This window comes from Phyllostomus hastatus, unplaced genomic scaffold, assembly GCF_019186645.2.
Source record: "Phyllostomus hastatus isolate PE091 unplaced genomic scaffold, TTU_PhHast_1.1 phas_scaffold_55, whole genome shotgun sequence".
Taxonomy (NCBI): Eukaryota; Metazoa; Chordata; class Mammalia; order Chiroptera; family Phyllostomidae; genus Phyllostomus; species Phyllostomus hastatus.
In genome coordinates this window covers 6,212,235-6,232,588 of record NW_025334035.1, presented here as the reverse complement: position 1 = coordinate 6,232,588, position 20,354 = coordinate 6,212,235, and the positions used below count along the sequence as shown (strand labels likewise).

Below are 20,354 nucleotides of genomic sequence, written 5' to 3'. Positions count from 1 at the left end.
CATCAAATATTCACTCTTATCAGGATACAGCCAAAGCAATAGTTCTCCTATAGGGTGAGTGCTTTCCCCATTACTCCTCATTATGATCACCTGATGTATTCAAGAATGCCAAAAAATCCTGAGAAGCTTTCTCATTATACAATAAGGCTGATTTTGAAAGTAGCATAGCTGAACTTCAAAGCTATCCCTGTGGAAGGTTGTATCTTTTATTCACCTAATGTTGTCCTTGAGAATGTTCCTGAGTCCCTCTTTGAGAATTAGCCTGAGATACACTTTAAAACATCTTTCTACCAAAACACATCTTTGTCATCTGAGGTGGATTTAATTTTCTGTAATAAATGAAAAATAACCTAAAGCCAAGCCTAGTGACTTAGATGGATGATTGAGCTAGAAAATATCTCTTGAGGTTAACATAACAGTAATTTTACTACAATTAATATTACTGTCTTAGGTGGCTTAAAAACAGGCTCTTATAAAAAGGAATATATTAAATATCTGGTCTAATGGCTGCTTTGTATGAATTTGTATGCCTAATCCTCATTCTTTTTAAAACTAAAATGCAGATCTAACCTGCGACCTAAACAGGAAAACTGCCCTGTTCTTTTTCTTTCTCAATACAAATCTGCATTATCTCACCCAACAGATTTTTGTTTCAATTTATCCTTATACATGTTTTCAAGATTAGAAACTCATTACTTTTGTTTATTTCCTAATGATTAACTGAGATGGGGGGAGGGCAGCAACTTAACCTTCTCAAAGAGTATATCTAGGAAATACAGAGAAATATTTACCTGTGAGTTTTCTGTGGCTGAGTAAAACACCATTATCTTTCACAAGTAATTACTCTAACTCTGGAATAACTCCCTCCTAAGTGTTTCAGGCTGTGGATGATTTTCAGGTACCTAAGATCCACCCACACAAGGTTATACAGTCTCATGATTTTAGACTCCTAAAAAAATACAAAAAAAAAAAAAAAAGATGTTCCAGGTCCCAGGGAATAATAAACTCAAGGAAGAATTGGCAAAAGTTGGAACAATTGATATCCTACATCATCAAGGTAAACCACTACTGTGAAAATTATTAGCACTGAGAGAGATAAAAGACACCTCAGAAGTAATCTCAATTATTTTCAGATGAAGTCCGAAAGACAAAAATAATTTTGTAGAGTCAAGCAGTTCATTAGTGGCAGAGAAAAGCCAGTCTTTTGTCTTCTGACTCCCAGTTGAGAACACTTCCTATGCATCAAGGCTACTGAATTCTCAGTTTATTTATAAGATACATTACTACTTTGGAGAGCTGCATTGCTTCCCAGCATTTTGGTTATTTGGCCTTTTGGTTATTTGGCAGGCTAGGATCTTAATACTTTTAAAATACAGAGCAACTGAAGCCTCAGAATTATACCTAATAATTAAGAGAATACATAAGAGAACTATAGCCCAATTCTATATAATTGCAAAACAGAAATCTGAAATAGAACTTTTTCATTAAGTCTCTTCTATCTGGTTTTCTAGGAAAACTTAAATAAACTGATGACCAATCTGAGAAGCACACATCCTCACTTTGTACGGTGTATCATTCCCAATGAAACTAAAACTCCTGGTAAGATATAAGAGCATGAAATAATCAAACAGGCACAAGTTTGAAAACTCAATGCCCAGTAGTAAGTACTCTAATATATTTTTAGGGGCCATGGAGCATGGACTTGTCCTGCACCAGCTGAGGTGTAATGGCGTGCTGGAAGGCATCAGAATCTGCAGGAAGGGATTCCCAAGCAGAATCTTATATGGGGACTTTAAACAAAGGCCAGTCTCTCTTTGTTGTATTTCACTGAAAGCTGTGAATATTTAATTATCTTAATTGTTATCCTCTGTTTATTATATTTCATGTCTTCTGCTTTGTAAATATTATAAAATTAAGAAGCCAAATAAAATAGACTTGTGGTGGTAGAACAGAATAACAGTTTCAAAAAGGTGGCACTTCTTAAAAAGAGGAAGGAGGCATGCATTAGACAACAGAAAAATCATGCTGTTTTACTATCTGAACTTAAATCATATTGTTTTACTATCTGGATTTTCTAATTTTACTTTTTCTCTGAGATGTTTTTGATATTTCTTTTCAAATAATTTTATTTTCATATAAAATCACACATTCCTAACCTTTCTTTCTTTGATTGAACAGATACAAAGTTCTAAATGCAAGTGCTATCCCAGAGGGACAGTTCATTGACAGCAAGAAGGCTTCTGAGAAACTTCTTGCTTCTATTGACATTGATCACACCCAATATAAATTTGGACATACAAAGGTATAGCTGTTATTTATTTGCAACTGTCCAAGTACCTTCTACCATGTCTGCGCCTCCTGTAGTATGGGGGATGTTTTGTGACTCTCCTTCTCTCTCCAAAGGTTTTCTTCAAAGCTGGCCTTCTAGGTCTTCTGGAAGAAATGAGAGATGACAAATTGGCCCAGATTATAACACGAACTCAAGCAGTCTGTAGGGGATTCCTAATGAGGGTAGAATATCAGAAGATGTTGCAAAGGAGGTAACAACTATGCAGAATATCAGATTTGTAAGATCCCTTAGAGACTATCAGTCAGCCTTCCTTGCTCATTAACTCTTTCATTTTCTGACTAATATGTGCTTTTTACCCAGTTCAGAACTCGCTCCTGTAACTCATCAGTTTTTGCTTATCCTCTCACACTTTGATTCCCTCCAAAACTTCTCCCCTCTCTCCAATTTTTCCCTTCCCATCCATCTCACATAGAGCTGCAGCAATAATGTACAATAAGCACTATTTTCACCATGTAATATCTGTTTGTGGTTCCCCAAGTTCTCCCACATCAAATCCAAGTTACCTTGCGTGGCTGTCAAGCCCTCTCTATTCCTCACCTAATCTATCATTGCCAATTACAATGATAGATTATCCTTAGCTTAGCCTTTGCAGCCAAGCTAAACAATTTGCTTATGTCCTATTTATAGGTTTGCATATACCCTCTCCTTTTATGTTAATTTATCAATTTATGAGTTCAAAATTTCCATTCTTCCTTTCTCTAATTAACCTCATTCAGCTCTACCTATACTTCACTACTGCATTCCCTGCCTTTATACACCATTTTGCATTCATTTTGTTTATTAAGCACTTATTTAGGTCTGCATAATAAGTGGCCCCAAGTCTTTCACATGTGTCTCCATTAAGATTTGTGTCATAGTATCTGCCTTTTCAGAGTTATGGTTCTTATAAATTGGACCTATAAGGATATAATTTCCATTTTAGAAAGCTTGAGGAAAAATACACACTGCTACAAGGCAGTCAAGCCTTGCCAGTCTATTACTACAGTTTGCAGAGGGGGTTTCTTTTATTACTATTTTACAGTTTTATTTAAATAAATCAAATTTTGGAGCTCAGCCCATGCTAAATACCCTGTAGATATTAAAAACTGAGCAAGTAAGAATGAGGCATTTGAAAGAATTTGATAAAAGCCAGTATATTTTTTGAAGAAGCCAATGGAAGCTTATAGCACGAATAATGCAGTGATGAATTAAATAAGAGGAAAGGCTTCAAGGATGGCACAGTATAACAAATAATATGCTCAATTTAGGTGAGGCCATTCAGAAAGCAACCTATGCTGTTTCATAGTTCACATCCATATGCCAACAGCCAAGCACACAATCAATTTACAATTGCCACATTCACTCCCAAATCACTAATATTGTAATATCTCAAATGATGTTAAAATGATGTTCATACATGTAAAGCATCCCCCTCTAAAGTCAGCTTCTTTGCTAATGTGATAGGAACTTGAAAACCCAAAATCATTCAATATGATCAGGCACACATTAGCAAAGTGATTACACTGAGGCTTACTATGAGTGAGTGTGAAGATGTGTGCATGCATTCACATGTGTGTGTAAAGCCTGCATATAACATATACAGAATTTGATATTTAATTGATTTTTTAAAAATTTTTAAAATATTTTATTTATTTTATTTTTAGACAGGGGGAAGGGAAAAAGAAAGAGAGGAAGAGAAATGTCAATGTACGGTTGCCTCTTGGGCACACCCAAATGGGGACCTGGCCTGCAACCCAAGCACATGTCCTAACTGGGAATTGAATCGGCGACTCTTTAGTTCACAGCCAGCACTCAATCCACTGAGCCACACCAGCCAGGGATGACATATAATTTATATATGAGGGGTCATCAAAAGGGGAGTTTGTATATAAAAATAATAACATTGTCTCTACTAGATCAATGTACAATGATATTTCCATGTCATTCCAGAGAAGCCCTTTTCTGCATCCAGTATAATGTACGTGCATTCATGAATGTCAAGCACTGGCCCTGGATGAAACTGTTCTTCAGGATCAAGCCCCTCCTCAAGAGTGCGGAGACTGAGAAGGAGATGGCCAACATGAAGGAAGAGTTTCAGAAAATCAAAGATGAACTGGCCAAGTCAGAAGCAAAAAGGAAGGAATTGGAGGAAAAAATGGTCACTCTCTTAAAAGAGAAAAATGACCTGCAACTCCAGGTTCAAGCTGTGAGTACTCTGTATTTTGAATGTATCATATTACTGAAGCTTTTCTGGAATTCACATATTTTAGATTTACAAATGACCTTTTCATGAAAAAGAAAACTTTGAGTTGTTTTTCAGTATTTCACTCAACTTACAATATTTCTATGAGGAAGACACATTGCTTCCAAATTAAAAGTGGAAAAGGAAAGATCAAAGAATGTACATAACAAATCACAAGTTTAACATAAAGAAAGCCGTTTAAACATAAGCCCCCATCTCATTTTATCCATATGCCTTGCGTGCTTCATCCCTGCCTTAATATATACTCCTATTTTTTTAATGCAAGTGTATAAGATTGTATTTAAATTCAAGACAGTTATTCTTATTCTTCTCTGTATCTCTTTTTCTCGGGCCCCAGGATTTAGCTCCATAAATTTATATGCAGTACTTGTACTGAACTACCAGGGTATAAGGTAGAACTAAGTGCACTTTATGATTCCTCCTTCAGTACAGATGCCAAGTTCTTAAAGCCTCTGTTTATTAGGTTGGGAAATAGTTGCAGTCACAGTGGATAGTAGGTTTGGCACCTACACTCTGGCTAAACACAACTTTACTTGGTCCAACAAGCCCAACAACATCACGAAGAAACCTGTGAAAAGTCCTCCTAAAATTTTTAATCTATTTTCAACTTTTCTTTTTGATAACTTTACTTATATGAAAGTTACAGTTTCCCAAAAGCATAGGATCAGTCTCTTCATATTAACCTCTTTGGTGTACATAATTATTTTCAATCAGTGAGTAAATACTTGTGTGTATCACTGTGAAAAACAGATGCAAAAGAACCCTGGGAAGTCCCCATTATCATCCATTTAAGCATTTAAAAACCTTAAGATATGAATAAGACAAACACTGAAAAGCTTAAGAAATTCCCCAGGCCAGTGTAATCTAGTAAGTTAGTGGCTAAACTAATTCTTAGTTGAGTCCTCCAACAATTTACAAAAATGTTATTGAGCTAATAGTTTCTAAAATTCATTTTGAGACTAAGTTAATTCTAAAAATTGAAATGAAAATTTTGGATAATTATAGCACTGTTGTGGACTATCAGGAAGATTTTGAAAGTATTAAAAATGCTGCATGGAAATGTATTCATAGGCATAAGTTTTTTCCTTTCTTTTTTAAATTCAATCTAGTAACTAGTTGTGTAAGTGACTAGGAAATGCTCAAAAACAAAACTAACCAATTTGACTAAGTCAAAATCTTTATATGGGTATATTATAGCTGAAAAGTTCTTAGTAATGATTTATTCCAACCACCTTACTTATATATGAGATAAGTAAATATAAGAGGAATAAAGCAATAAAGGTCATACATATTGTAGCAACTTTGGGACAAAAACCCAGACTTCCTTTGGTCATTTCACTCTTTTACACACTGCTCTTTAAAACAGTCAATTGCTTCAGTCCAATTACTTTTCAGACTAATCTGCTTCTAAATCTAGTCTTACTTGTAATTAGCTGCATTTCTCCAGGCCATGTAGTAATATTCAATTAAGTTTAATTTATATTCATACTGAAAAATTCATCAAAATTCAATGAACACTACAGTTTTGTGCAAGAACAAGTTCAAAATAAGTAACAAATTCTCTAAATATCTCACGGAATCTCCCCATAGGAAGCAGATAGCTTGGCTGATGCAGAGGAAAGGTGTGAGCAGCTGATTAAAAACAAAATCCAGCTGGAGGCCAAAATCAAAGAGGTGACTGAGAGGGCTGAGGATGAGGAAGAGATCAATGCTGAGCTCACAGCCAAGAGGAGGAAACTGGAGGATGAATGTTCAGAACTGAAGAAAGACATTGATGACCTTGAGCTGACACTGGCCAAGGTTGAAAAGGAGAAACATGCCACAGAGAACAAGGTATGAAACATATTCTGTTATACTCTGTAGGGATTCTACTATCCAATAAGCTGCTTGATAGTAGAAACATTCTCTTCCTTGACTTTCTAGGTTAAAAACCTCACAGAGGAGATGGCAGGCCTGGACGAAACCATAGCTAAGCTGACCAAGGAGAAGAAGGCCCTCCAGGAGGCCCATCAGCAGACCCTGGATGACCTGCAGGCAGAAGAGGACAAAGTCAATGCCCTGACCAAAGCCAAAACCAAGCTAGAGCAGCAAGTGGATGATGTAAGCATATTTTTAATAATCATTTGAAAGATTTTTTAAAAATATACTTTCAATTTTTAACATATTTTACCTTCTTACTAGCTTGAAGGGTCTCTGGAACAAGAAAAGAAAATCCGGATGGATCTAGAAAGAGCAAAGAGGAAACTGGAGGGAGACCTAAAATTGGCCCAAGAATCCACAATGGATGTAGAAAATGACAAACAGCAACTTGATGAAAAACTTAAAAAGTAGGAACTCCAGAAAAAAATTCTATGTGACATCATCTTTAAATTCATATGGGTACTAATATGTCTTATTCTTCTTTCTGAAGGAAAGAATTTGAAATCAGCAACCTACTAAGCAAAATTGAAGATGAGCAAGCAGTAGAAATTCAACTACAGAAAAAGATCAAAGAGCTGCAGGTGAGTCATCTCACCTCCATTTTCATGTACCCTGAAAATAAACCCAAAATTGAGATGAACTTATGTTAATGTGATTGTGTCACTCCCAGGCCCGCATGGAGGAGCTAGAGGAGGAAATTGAGGCAGAGCGGGCCTCTAGAGCCAAAGCAGAGAAGCAGCGCTCTGACCTCTCCCGGGAACTGGAGGAGATCAGTGAGCGGCTGGAAGAGGCTGGAGGGGCCACTTCGGCCCAGCTTGAGATGAACAAGAAGAGGGAGGCTGAGTTCCAGAAAATGCGCAGAGACCTGGAGGAGGCCACCCTGCAGCACGAAGCCACAGCAGCTGCCCTGAGGAAGAAGCATGCAGACAGTGTGGCTGAACTTGGGGAGCAGATAGACAACCTGCAGAGGGTCAAGCAGAAGCTGGAGAAGGAGAAAAGTGAGCTGAAGATGGAGATTGATGACCTTAGCAGTAACTCAGAGGCCATTTCCAAATCCAAGGTACCCAATACTGTCTCTAAATGAGGTTAAATAATAGCCTATAAGAACACCCACATTCTGTCATTAAACATTGTTAGCAGACAGTTTATAGCACTAATATATTTTCTATTCTAATATATTCCATTCTATTTCATTTTTTAAATGCTAGATATGACCCATTAAGATTATTTCACAATCCACTTTAAGCAAGTGTCAGTCTTATTAGGACCAATGAATGGGCTCCAACAATAACCTCTTTAGGAACACTGCACTCACCATGCTTGAATCCCAGCATGTTTCATAGAGTTGGTGCCATAACCCTCTACTCACACAACATAAATTTATTCACTCTAAAAATATTGTAAGAATCAAGTTTTAACTTTTTTTACTGCATACAATGTCTCATCCTTTGCTGCCACATGTCCCATAGGGAAACCTTGAAAAGATGTGTCGTACACTAGAAGATCAAGTGAGTGAACTGAAATCAAAGGAAGAAGAGCAGCAGCGACTCATCAATGACCTGACGGCTCAAAAAGCTCGCCTGCAGACAGAAGCAGGTAAAGACCTTTCTATAAATCCTGAAACTTTGTACTACACAGAACCAATCCCAGAAGTTCTTAACTGCAATACTCCCATTTTAGAGAGGGAATAAACAAACTCTGAATTTGCTGAGCAGATCAGAAAGAAAAATAATAAGCAAGAATCAGTAAGCAAGTATACTCGTTTCATAGAAGTTACACTCCTATGAAACTGTACTCTTTAATCTCCAGTTCTAAGCCGTTCTACAGTATTTGGAAGTATATATTTGGTATATATGTATACAAGGTCTTTCCAGAGAAAGTCCAGCTATTGTTAATATGATGAGAACAGTGCACAACATCAATATAACCTGGCAGCCAAAGAGAGTGAACTAGAACATGCATGAGTGAACAATGACAACTTCATGGTACTAGTGGGTGGAACAACTACCACAGTTGAGTGAGCATGTGTACTGTGTGGCTGTCACATTCTAAATAACTGAGCAAGTAGAGCAATGAATCTGCATTAAATTTTGGGTTAAGCTTAAACATTACTCTGTAGAAACTATTTGGATGATTCAGAAGGCACAGCTATGGGCAACTGGTGATTGTCAGCTTCATCACAAAAACATGCCTGCACATGCATCACATCTTGTGCAGAGCTTTTTGGCAAAACATCAAACCACCCAGGGGACTCAGTCCAAATACAGCCCAGATTAGGCACCCTGTGACTTCTAGATTTTCCCAAAACTAAAATCACCTTTGAAAGGGAAGGGATTTCAGACTCTTGATGAGATTCAGGAATATATGCTGGGGCAGCTGATGGTGATTGGGAGAACTGTGTGAGGTCCCAGGGTACCTACTTTGAGGTGTAGTTGTCCTATGTACAATATTTCTTGTTTCTTGTATCTTCTTCAATAAATGCCTCTATTTTTCATATCACATGGCTGGATACCTTCTGAACAGACCTCATACATAGAAATATAAAAGCTTTGGGCTAATTTTTAATGCCATTAACAAATTCCTTTATTCCTATTATTCTTAGGTGAATATTCCCGACAATTAGATGAGAAAGATGCTTTAGTCTCTCAACTTTCAAGGAGCAAACAAACATCTACTCAGCAGATTGAGGACATGAAACGTCAGCTAGAAGAAGAAACTAAAGTGAGTTTTATCTAAGATCTTCTTGGCTAGTCAAATTTAAACCTGTCCAGTTAGGTTCTACTTCAGATGTATAAATTAAGTATTACTAAATAAATGAATGTAAATTGCTGAATTGGTACTTCCCCAGGCCAAGAATGCCCTGGCCCATGCCCTGCAATCCTCCCGCCATGACTGTGACCTGCTGAGGGAACAGTATGAGGAGGAGCAGGAATCCAAGGCTGAACTGCAGAGGGCACTGTCCAAGGCCAATAGTGAGGTTGCCCAGTGGAGGACCAAATATGAGACGGACGCCATCCAGCGCACAGAGGAGCTGGAGGAGGCCAAGTATGTACTGTGAACCCTGGGGGAGGAAAATGACATGGTTTCTTAGCTGCCCAACTCAGCAACTCACAGAAACAGTTGAGATGATATTGATAATCATAGTAACACAATAAAAGCAGATGCTAACATTTGCTGGTGCATAGCATGTGTCAAGTATTATACATACATTAGCTCACTTAGTTTTCATAGCAACATTATGTTAATATTATTATTCTTATCCCTATTTACAGATTAGGAAATTGAGGCTATGAGTTAACCAGCTAACCCAAGGGCATATTATTAATAATGGTACTGCTGGGATTAGAACCAGATGTTCTGACTCCAGAGCCTACCTAAAGCATTGCAGTAGAAAGGTAGAGGACTTAAAACTCATATTATAGGCCATCACACAATACAAAATGTCCAGGATTGGTCTAAATGAAGTAAAGCCTTAGTCTGTATACAAGTCAAAGGGAAACTTCAAGTAGATCTTCTTGGGCATCAGGGCTAAAGACTTGTCTAAATCTTAAGAATGTGTAGTAGGCCCATAATTGGGAATTAAAAATGTAGATGATTCAGAAGGGAAAAAAAAACTGTCTTTGCTTAAACTGCATGAGTTGTCCTGATCTATCTCATCAACTTCTTTCTCTGGAAAGATTATTCAAATATGATTAGAAGAAACTGGCTATTTTTCTTCAGAGAAACAAATAAAATAAAATGAAAACTTTAAGAAAGCAAATATGTTCAGTATATTTCTGTCCAATAAAATTATCTAGTTAATCTCAAATAATTTTGGAATGAGATGAGATATATAAATCAATCAATGAAATTGTCCTAGCCACACATTCTCCACAATCATCCTCGATCAGAAGTCCTGAAAATTCTGAATTACTTATGAAGTAAGATACATGGAGCACTAACAGCAGTCTCTAAAAATTCAACAGTGTACCAAAGACTTGAATCCAACTGTTCACCACTTTGGACCTTTCCATACAGTTTATCAATCTAGAAAGGAGTTCTGGCTACCATATTTGAAAGCCATGTTATTTCCCATGGAGAGGCCAAAGTGGTTATTGCTTGCCCACTCTCCTTAAATGCCTAACTTTTCAGGAAGAAGCTGGCCCAGCGTTTGCAGGAAGCTGAGGAGCATGTAGAAGCTGTGAATGCCAAGTGTGCCTCCCTTGAGAAAACAAAGCAGCGGCTCCAGAATGAAGTAGAGGACCTCATGCTCGATGTGGAGAGATCTAATGCTGCCTGTGCAGCTCTTGATAAGAAGCAAAGGAATTTTGACAAGGTAGCCCAGCCTGCTTAAACTTTATCCACATTTCACTAGGTCTCCCTTTCTCCTTGCATTGGCTGATGACTTACTGCTTTTCAGGTCCTATCAGAATGGAAACAGAAGCATGAGGAAACTCAGGCTGAACTTGAGGCCTCTCAGAAAGAGTCCCGTTCTCTTGGCACTGAGCTGTTCAAGATCAAGAATGCCTATGAGGAATCCCTGGACCAACTTGAAACCCTAAAGAGAGAAAATAAGAACTTGCAGCGTGAGTCCTCTTGAATTTACCTACCCCACATAGCCTGATTGGACCTTTCCTTGTTGTCAGCTCACTACTTCTCCCCATCTATTCACCCACAGAGGAGATTTCTGACCTCACTGAACAGATTGCTGAGGGCGGGAAGCAAATCCATGAATTAGAGAAAATAAAGAAGCAAATGGAACAAGAGAAATGTGACATTCAAGCTGCCTTAGAGGAAGCAGAGGTATGTATTACTACATTGTAAAGGAGAAAAAAAATCAAAGACAAACATCAGTGAAAACACTCAAAGTGGGCAGTGATAAAATATATACCTTATTATCAAGCTGGCAATAGGGTGAACTTGTATAACTTTTATGAAGGGTAATTTGGTAATAGTAATCAAAAGCCTTAAAACCCATCAATTCCATTTCTAAGAAAATAATCTTAAATGGAAGTAAAGATTTAAGCACAAAGATGCCCAAGAAGAAAATTAAGAAAATCATGGAATATCATAAGATGAAAGTTTATACAAAGATTGAATATAACTATTGTTATATGGAAAAATATTTACTTATGGTAGATAATTTTTAAAGCAATATACATGTTTACATATATAATATAATTTTATTATGTAGAACTATATATAAATAGGAAAAATGTATCACATTAAAATGGTTATCTCTGAATGAGGGCACAACATGAGGTTTTTTTCCTTTGTTTTTATATATCACCCCTGTGTTCTACAGTGAACATTATGTAATCAGAAAATAACATATTTTAAAGCTGAGAATTTCAATAAGATTATACATGGACATTTTAATTTATAAAACAGATGAACAGTTCACATAAGTTTAATCATATAATTTTGGTTAGTACTTACATGAATAATATTTGTATAGCACATTATACTTTAGTAAGAGTTTGGCTCACAATATATTCCAAATATTCAAGTTATTTTCTATTATTAATTAATCATTGTTTTGTTAAGGCATCTCTTGAACATGAAGAGGGAAAGATCCTGCGTATCCAGCTGGAATTGAATCAAGTCAAGTCTGAAATTGACAGGAAAATTGCTGAAAAGGATGAGGAAATTGACCAGCTGAAGAGAAACCATGTTAGAGTTGTGGAATCAATGCAGAGCATGCTGGATGCTGAGATCAGGAGCAGGAACGATGCTCTAAGAGTCAAGAAGAAGATGGAAGGAGATCTGAATGAAATGGAAATCCAGCTGAACCATGCCAACCGTTTGGCTGCAGAGAGCTTGAGGAACTACAGGAACACCCAAGGGATCCTGAAGGTAACTGAGTCCACATTTAACAGTTCAGATAAGTCAAGCAAGTTACTGGTCTTCCATTCCTCAAAACACCTTCTTGTTAAACCATCCTTTAAAAAAAATTATATAGCTCATAATATGGAGGTAACTAAATTAAATACACATAGAATATAATATTTTTAAAGAATATTATATAAAAGAACAAATAAAAGCCCAGAGATAAAGTATAATATGAAAGAAAGCAAGTGCAAGACGTTGGCACAATAAGCCTGAGGTTGAGTCTCAATTTTGTTGTCACTTACTAGCTGTCTGATTTTAGACAAGTTATTTAACCTCTCAGAACCTCTGTTTCTTCTCCTACAAAATAAGGGTGAAAATACCCACTTCATAAGTTATTATGAGGATCAAATGAGACAAGAGATATCAAGTACTGGGTAGAGCATATGGAAAATGCTCCGTATTGATACACATCAGAACTTGCACATGAAAAAATAACCAATTAATGCCATAAATAGAACAAGAATCTGTCTCCTAACAAGTCTTTCTTATCTGAGTTAGTGACATCACCACCATATTCCTGCTGTTTCCTGTCATTGCTGTTCTTGGCACCAGTACATTCTTCCAGTTCATCTGCAAGGATGTTCATATCCTCTTCAGAGTGTCTAAGGCCTTTTTTTTTTTTTTTTTTTTAACTAAACAGGACACGCAGATCCACCTGGATGATGCTCTCCGAGGCCAGGAGGACCTGAAGGAGCAGCTGATGATGGTTGAGCGCAGAGCCAACCTGCTGCAGGCCGAGGTGGAGGAGCTGCGGGCATCTCTGGAGCAGACGGAGAGGGGCAGGAAAATCGCAGAACAGGAGCTGCTGGATGCCAGTGAGCGTGTCCAGCTCCTGCACACCCAGGTGGGACCCTCACATTAAACAAATGCCAGTGTATTATTAAGTGATGAATTAGAATTATAGTGTGAAAAGCACTCCATTTTTATAAATATATATATGTTTAAGAGGATGGGTGGTATGGGGTATCCAACCTTTTGGCATCTCTGAGCAGAAGAGTTGTCTTGGGCTACACATTAAATACACAAACACTAATGAAAACCAAAAAAATCTCCTAATGGGTTTTAAGTAAATTTATGATTTTGTGTTGGGCCGCATTCGTAGCCATCCTGAGCCACATGCAGCATGTGGGCTGCAGGTTGGACACACCTGCTTATAGTTATCTTGGAGTGTGGGGTGTATAGAAGTTTTTTGTGTGTGTTCCAATGTGTCTTTTTTAGACTTTCTACCCCCCTCCCCCAAAAGAGGGTATTACTTTTTATTTAAAAAAATGAAGTTTGGTTCTTTATTTCAAAAACCATCATGTGGACTAAACATGAATAAAGATATCTGTTGACTCCAAATCTGAAAATGTTTCCCATCAGGGGCACTTCAGCATTTAGCATTGTTGTTTTTATTGTCCCTGTGCCTTACAGGACACTTAGCATCCCTGACTTGCCCAGACATTAAATGCATCGCATCCTCCAGCCATTTTGACAACCAAACATATCCATGCCCAAATATTTCCAAATACCCACTGAGGCAGTAGCTTCCCTTTAAGAACCACTGGGTTGAAATTTTCAGAAAATGTTTTCATAAGCTAATCCAGCCTTCCCCAAGGGACCAAAGCATGAACGTTCACAGAAAATAGATCCCTTCCAACTGAGAAACTCCCAGTGCCAGGCACTCACAAAAAAAAATCTATTCTTTTCTAATATTTCCAACCTTTTAAAAATAGAATACTAGTAATGTCCAGTTGAAATATAACTGACAGAGCAATTAATTAATACAGACATTCTTAAATCTCAGAAGTCCTTATGCATAAATCAGATGGACCTTGGGACAATGGTGGAAGAGGAGAGTGGTTCCAACCTTGCAAATAATTATTTTGCACTGAACAAATATTTAAAGTTTAGTGAAATGTTGCCATTAGTCTCTTGCATAAGACAACAAGTAAGACATTTATAAAATCCCAGAAGGGCAAACTGCAAATCTTACTAATTCCCCCTATTTTTAACAGAACACCAGCCTGATCAACACTAAGAAAAAATTAGAAAATGATGTTTCACAACTACAGAGTGAAGTAGAAGAAGTAATTCAAGAATCACGCAATGCAGAAGAGAAGGCCAAGAAGGCCATCACTGATGTGAGATAAGCATTTGTTTTACTGATACACACATGCTATCTGCCATTACCAACGTTCCTTATTTTCTTGATTTATTTGCTAATTAGGCAGCCATGATGGCTGAGGAGCTGAAGAAGGAGCAGGATACCAGTGCCCACCTGGAACGGATGAAGAAGAACCTGGAGCAGACAGTGAAGGACCTGCAGCACCGTCTGGATGAGGCTGAGCAGCTGGCCCTGAAGGGTGGGAAGAAGCAGATCCAGAAACTGGAGGCCAGAGTACGTATCTCAATATCTCCAAATCTGGCAAGGAGTGAAGGGCCTTCCCTCTACCCTTCTCTCTTCCTATATATTGACTCCCATCGGGACATCCACCTAATATCTTCAGTAGGTCTTAATATTCTAATATTCTATATTAATAGTCTTCAAGACTGACTCTGTAAGTGTCTTTCTTGGGTGCAGGTACGTGAGCTTGAAGGGGAAGTTGAAAATGAACAGAAACGCAATGCTGAAGCTGTTAAAGGTTTGCGGAAGCATGAGAGAAGAGTAAAGGAACTTTCCTACCAGGTAAGGAAATAGCTTTCTAGAATATCCAGGCTTCCTGCCCAGTAGGAAATTGGAAATCTGGTGACCATTTATGTGTCACTCACAAATATACATTAACTTGGTATATATAAGAGGCAAATGACACAGTTGCTTATCACAGATCTATACTAAGCTTGGAAAATAAGGAAGCCCTTTAGATTATGGCATAAGAGAAGAAAGAATATGGGTTTTAAAGCCAGATAAATGGGTATCAGCCCTAATTTGGCCTCTCTTATTTTTTAAACTTGGGTAGATTACTTAACATGCTAAATTTCAATTTCATCACCTATAAAATAGAAAAATAACATCTCTCCGGAGCACAAAGGGTTGGAAAAGATGTGAACAAAGTGGCGTAAAAGTAGGTTTATAGTTGTGAATAGTGAAACAGATTTATTCTTGTATTATTTATTAATTATTGTATTATTTTCCAAATGAACAACTGTAAACCTCTTTTGCCCCACCTTACATACTTACCAAACACAGGGCCTGCACAAAGTGGACATTTAATCAGAATGATAACTGTTGTTACTATGAAGGAAGCATCAAAGTTGATCAAGTTTACCCAGGCCCACTGCCATCATACCAAAGTGACTTATTTTACCATCTGTAATAGACTTATTTCATTGGGTTAAATGGAGATCATTTTTTTTTTTGCAAACTTCCAGACTGAGGAGGACCGCAAGAATGTTCTCAGGCTGCAGGACTTGGTAGATAAATTACAGGCGAAGGTGAAATCATATAAGAGACAAGCTGAGGAGGCTGTAAGTATCTTTAAGCCTTTGGAGGAAGAAGAGAACTTTTGGGGGGTAATAAGTGTATAAAAAGAATGTATTAATGAAAATAAGACAAAGAAAGAATATACAACTCATATTTTAAGAGAGATGATTTTATAAATACAAATTTACCCCTAAATCTTAATTACATAGTAAGACATCAAGAGGAGATATTTTTATTATTAGACAATTTGTAAGGTTTGGGGGGCAGGAGAAAGTTCTAACTAACCCACCTTACTTAATATCTGCAAAGAATATACAGTAGAAGCTGTAATTAATATCATGGTAAATACTCCTCTCCCTCTAGAAATGCACAAACTCAAGTGTTTTCAAAAGCCAAACCTAAATCTTTTACCCCAACTGACTTATCCATTCACTACCAGTATCATTATTAGGGACTCCTCTTTCCACATTGCTATGGAGTGATAAGGGCATGTTGGAAGATTCTCCATCTACACTTTCCCTACTTGTTTCCCATTCTTCCAGACACATCATAATAGGCAGGAGTAGGTAGGAAGTAAGGAAAGGAAAGAAGAAAGGGAGAGGCACAAATAGTAAGTTTAACCAACAGTGGCATATTTCCTTCCTAGCCCCACTTTTCCCCTTTCTTATATATCAGAGTCAAAATATATGGCACAATATTTTAAAGTGGGATTTTCCCAAAGTTATAATTTGACCTCACATTTACTTACTAAACTCTGTAACGGAGAGCACCTGGGTCTCTTTCTCCTTTCTACCCAGCCCATACATCATAAATGGATTTCAGGTTGTATGGGTTTGACATAATAAGATTGTCCCTTCCATTTCAAAATAATTTCTTCTCTCATTCTTTTTCTTTAAATTTTACTTATTTATTTTTAGAGAGGGAAGGGAGGGAAATAGAGGGAGATAGAGAGAGAGAGAGAGAGAAACATCAATGTGCGGTTGCTGGGGGTCATGGCCTGCAACCCAGGTATGTACCCTGACTGGGAATCGAACCTGCGACACTTTGGTTTGCAGCCCGCGTGCAATCCACTGAGCTACACCAGCCAGAGCTTCTCTCATTCTTTAAAGCAAAAAATTTAACTGAAGTTTTAAATTCTGTCCAGATTTCAAGTCAGATAAGGCAAACTGACCGTAGAAGGAAATATGTGAGGTGAAGAAATAATCCTGTTTGGTGACAAGTACAATGAGAAACACATAGTCTAATTCTCACATTTTTATCTCTGTTTTCAGGAGGAACAATCCAATGCTAATCTTGCTAAATTCCGCAAGCTCCAGCATGAGCTAGAGGAGGCCGAGGAACGCGCTGACATCGCTGAGTCCCAGGTCAACAAGCTGCGGGTGAAGAGCCGTGAGGTTCACACAAAAGTCATGAGTGAAGAGTGATAAGAGTGATCATGCCCTGATGCGATGGAATGACTGAATAGATGCACAAAATGTGGTATATTTGGTCACTTACTTTTTGTTGTTTATTCTTCTCTTAATATTAAGTAAATAAAAACTACATTAAACTTATAAATTAAACCAGACTGCCACTTTTATTTCCAAAATTACTCTTAAATACAATCCTCATCTAGCTATTATTTTTAATATTATATATGACTTTGCAGAGCATTCAATATTCTGTACTTCCATCAATACCCAGCTTCCCCTTTCCCATCCCTCCCACTATATAATTATCTTTTCTTTGTCTTGATTTTATTAAATCTTTCTAAATTGTTAAAAATTACTAAAGAAAATACTCCCTGAGGCTGCCCCTTCAGACAAGACCCATTCATTCATCCACTCCACAAATATTTATTGAGTATCTACTATGTGCCAGGCACTGTTCTAAGTTCTGTGGGTATAGCAGTGAACACAGTTCCTGTCTTCTGGGTACTTATATTCTACAAGGAGAGAAAGGAAATCAACAAATAAGAAGCAATGTAGTAAGTCAAATGATAAGTGCTAATGGGAAATTAAAAAGTATGGGAGGAAACGGTATTTTTGTAGAGTAGTCAAGGAAGGCCTCTCTAATATGATTACATTTGAGCAGATACCTGAAAGAAGCAAGAAAGTAAGCCGAGTGAGTATATGAGGATGGAGGGAACAACAGAAAATGCAAAGGGCCTGAGGCAGGGGCAGGTTGGCATGTCACAAGAGACAGAAAGGAGGCCAGCAGGGCTGGAATGAGCAAGATAGAGTTATGAAGCAAGAGAGGAACCAGGGACCCAGAGGTCATGTAGAGCCCAAGGAGCACCTAAGGAAGGACTTTGGTCTTTACTCAGAGTGAGACAGGAAAGTTTTGGAGAGTTTTGAGCAGGGGACGAAAACTAACACACATTTTCAAAGAATCACTTTGGCTGCTGTATTGAGAATAGACTTAAGGGGAAAAGGTAGAAACTAGGGGACCAGGAAAGAGTCTATTATAATAAAATACTAAAATATAAGATTAAAAAATGACAGTTGCTTAGACCAGAAAAATAGTATTGGGAGATGATGAGAAGTAGATGGATTCTAGATGTATTGTGAAGATAGTGCACATAGAATTTTCTGATAGACTGGGCAAATGAGTGGTCAGAGAAAAAGAGAGAGACAGAGAACTTATGAAAAGAAGACGGATAAGACAAGAAAGATCTAGTAGAGTACAAACATGAGGAATTTGGTCTCCGGAAAGAGAGGAGGCAGTAGACCAAAAATGCATCTAGACAAAATTTGTATATTATGCACCCCTGTCCCTCTTCCACCTTCTAGCATCTACTCTCTCCCACCTCCCAACCCCTTCAGTCTCAATCTTCGACACTATAAATTGTACAGGCCACAATCTCAACTATGTCTAAAATGAATAACAAAGTTTAAAACAAAAAAAAACCCTCAATATATTCTCCTAAACAAAATTTCAGAGTACAAAGGAAACAAAAACTATAATCACAAAAACCTCCACAAGTATACATTAAGAGTAAAGCTTTGTGACCTTGGCTTATGGGAAAATTTCTTAAATAATACAACACCAAAAGCACAAGCCATGAAAGAGAAAACTGATAAAATGGACTTCATCAAAATTTTAAGTCCCTGCTCTTTGAAAAACACTGTTAAAAAGAATGAAAAGACAAGCCAAAGACCAAAGAAAAGTGTTTCTAAATTATATCTCTCCCTGATAAAGGATGTATTTCCAGAATATACAAAGAAATCTAAAAATTCAAAACAGAAAAAAAATCATCTGATTTTTAAAGGGGCAAAAGATTTAAACAAACATTTCACCAAAGAAGACATACAGATAGCAAACAAGAAAATGAAAAACGTTCAACATCATGAGTCTTTAGGAAAATAACAATTAAAACAATGAGATATCACTACACACCAATACAATGGCTAACAGCCCAAGTGCTTGCCAAGAGGTGGAGGAACTGGACCTCTTATATCTGCTAGTGATAATGTGACATGGCACAACCACTTTAGAAAACAGTTTGACAGCTTCTCAAAAGTTAAGAAATTGTCCATTTATTCCAGCGATTCTATTCCTAGGTATTTAGCCAAGAGAAATGAAAACACTGCAAAGACTTGTACACAAATATTCACAGCATATTTACTTGTAATAGCAAAAACTGGAAACAATCCAAATGTCCTTCAACAAGTGAATGAATAAACACAGGGAGGTAAATCCATATAATGGAATACTACTCGGTGATAAAAAACAAACTATTAACACACACTAAAACATGGATGAATCTCAAAATAATTGTGCTCAGTGAAAGCAGCCAGACCAAAAAAAAAAAGTGTAGACTCTATTATTACATTTATATAAAATTCTAGAAAATAAAAACTAATCTATAGTGACTACAAGTTGATGTCTGGTTGCCCAGAGATGGAGAGGGAGAATTTAGAGGAGGCATCAAGGGACAGTAGAGGGTATTACAAAGAAGGACCAGGAAACTTTTGGGGATGATGGACAAATTCATTACCTTGATTCAAATGATGGTGGCATGGTGTATACAGGTCAATACACTTTAAATATGCAGAGTTTATTACATGTCAGTTATACCTCCATAAAGCTGTTTAAAAAATTTAAATGGGAGAAATACTATAATTACAGTGCTTTAGGAAATACTAATTAGGATACTGTATGTCAAACTTTAAAGCTACAGGAATAATCTTTCATAGAATTACACTGAATCTATCAACTTGGGGAGAATTAAGATATTTACTAGAGCAAGAGGAAAAAGGTGGGACAACTTAACAGAACAATCATAATAAAGAAAAAGATATTTAATATGCTGATTCTTCCAATTCATGAACATAGTATGTTTCCCCAGTTATTTCAATTTTCTTTGGTTTCTTTCATTGTGTTTTGTAATTTTCAGCAAATAAGTCCTAGGTTTACACATAATTTTTTTTCTTTCTTTTTGTTTTAAGCCATTGCAAATGGTATTTTATTCCTGATTTTGGTGTCCACATTCATTGCTAGCATACAGAAATAAAGGTGATTTCTGTATGTCTGCCTTATTATACTAAAACCCTACTAAACTCAGTAATTCTGAGGTTTTTTAATAA

At 37.1% G+C, this 20,354-nt stretch overlaps 1 protein-coding gene across 2 annotated transcripts in view; it reads left to right on the top strand.

Moving 5' to 3' along the window:
- LOC123809225 (myosin-8) overlaps window positions 1-17,320 on the top strand; it is a 30,761-nt gene extending 13,441 nt beyond the window's left edge. For both annotated transcript variants that reach the window (XM_045824177.1, XM_045824178.1), the window contains exons 17-39: window positions 1,512-1,599; window positions 1,685-1,802; window positions 2,179-2,302; window positions 2,404-2,540; window positions 4,280-4,535; window positions 6,183-6,425; window positions 6,516-6,692; window positions 6,774-6,919; window positions 7,003-7,093; window positions 7,183-7,572; window positions 7,982-8,108; window positions 9,115-9,233; window positions 9,361-9,557; window positions 10,644-10,827; window positions 10,912-11,077; window positions 11,170-11,294; window positions 12,039-12,347; window positions 13,024-13,227; window positions 14,381-14,506; window positions 14,593-14,763; window positions 14,947-15,051; window positions 15,735-15,830; window positions 17,058-17,320. In XM_045824177.1, the coding sequence (XP_045680133.1) occupies window positions 1,512-1,599; window positions 1,685-1,802; window positions 2,179-2,302; window positions 2,404-2,540; window positions 4,280-4,535; window positions 6,183-6,425; window positions 6,516-6,692; window positions 6,774-6,919; window positions 7,003-7,093; window positions 7,183-7,572; window positions 7,982-8,108; window positions 9,115-9,233; window positions 9,361-9,557; window positions 10,644-10,827; window positions 10,912-11,077; window positions 11,170-11,294; window positions 12,039-12,347; window positions 13,024-13,227; window positions 14,381-14,506; window positions 14,593-14,763; window positions 14,947-15,051; window positions 15,735-15,830; window positions 17,058-17,210 (3,852 nt within the window). In that variant the 3' untranslated portion in view covers window positions 17,211-17,320. The remainder of the gene's footprint in view (window positions 1-1,511; window positions 1,600-1,684; window positions 1,803-2,178; window positions 2,303-2,403; window positions 2,541-4,279; window positions 4,536-6,182; window positions 6,426-6,515; window positions 6,693-6,773; window positions 6,920-7,002; window positions 7,094-7,182; window positions 7,573-7,981; window positions 8,109-9,114; window positions 9,234-9,360; window positions 9,558-10,643; window positions 10,828-10,911; window positions 11,078-11,169; window positions 11,295-12,038; window positions 12,348-13,023; window positions 13,228-14,380; window positions 14,507-14,592; window positions 14,764-14,946; window positions 15,052-15,734; window positions 15,831-17,057) is intronic.
- Window positions 17,321-20,354: the final 3,034 nt, after the last annotated feature.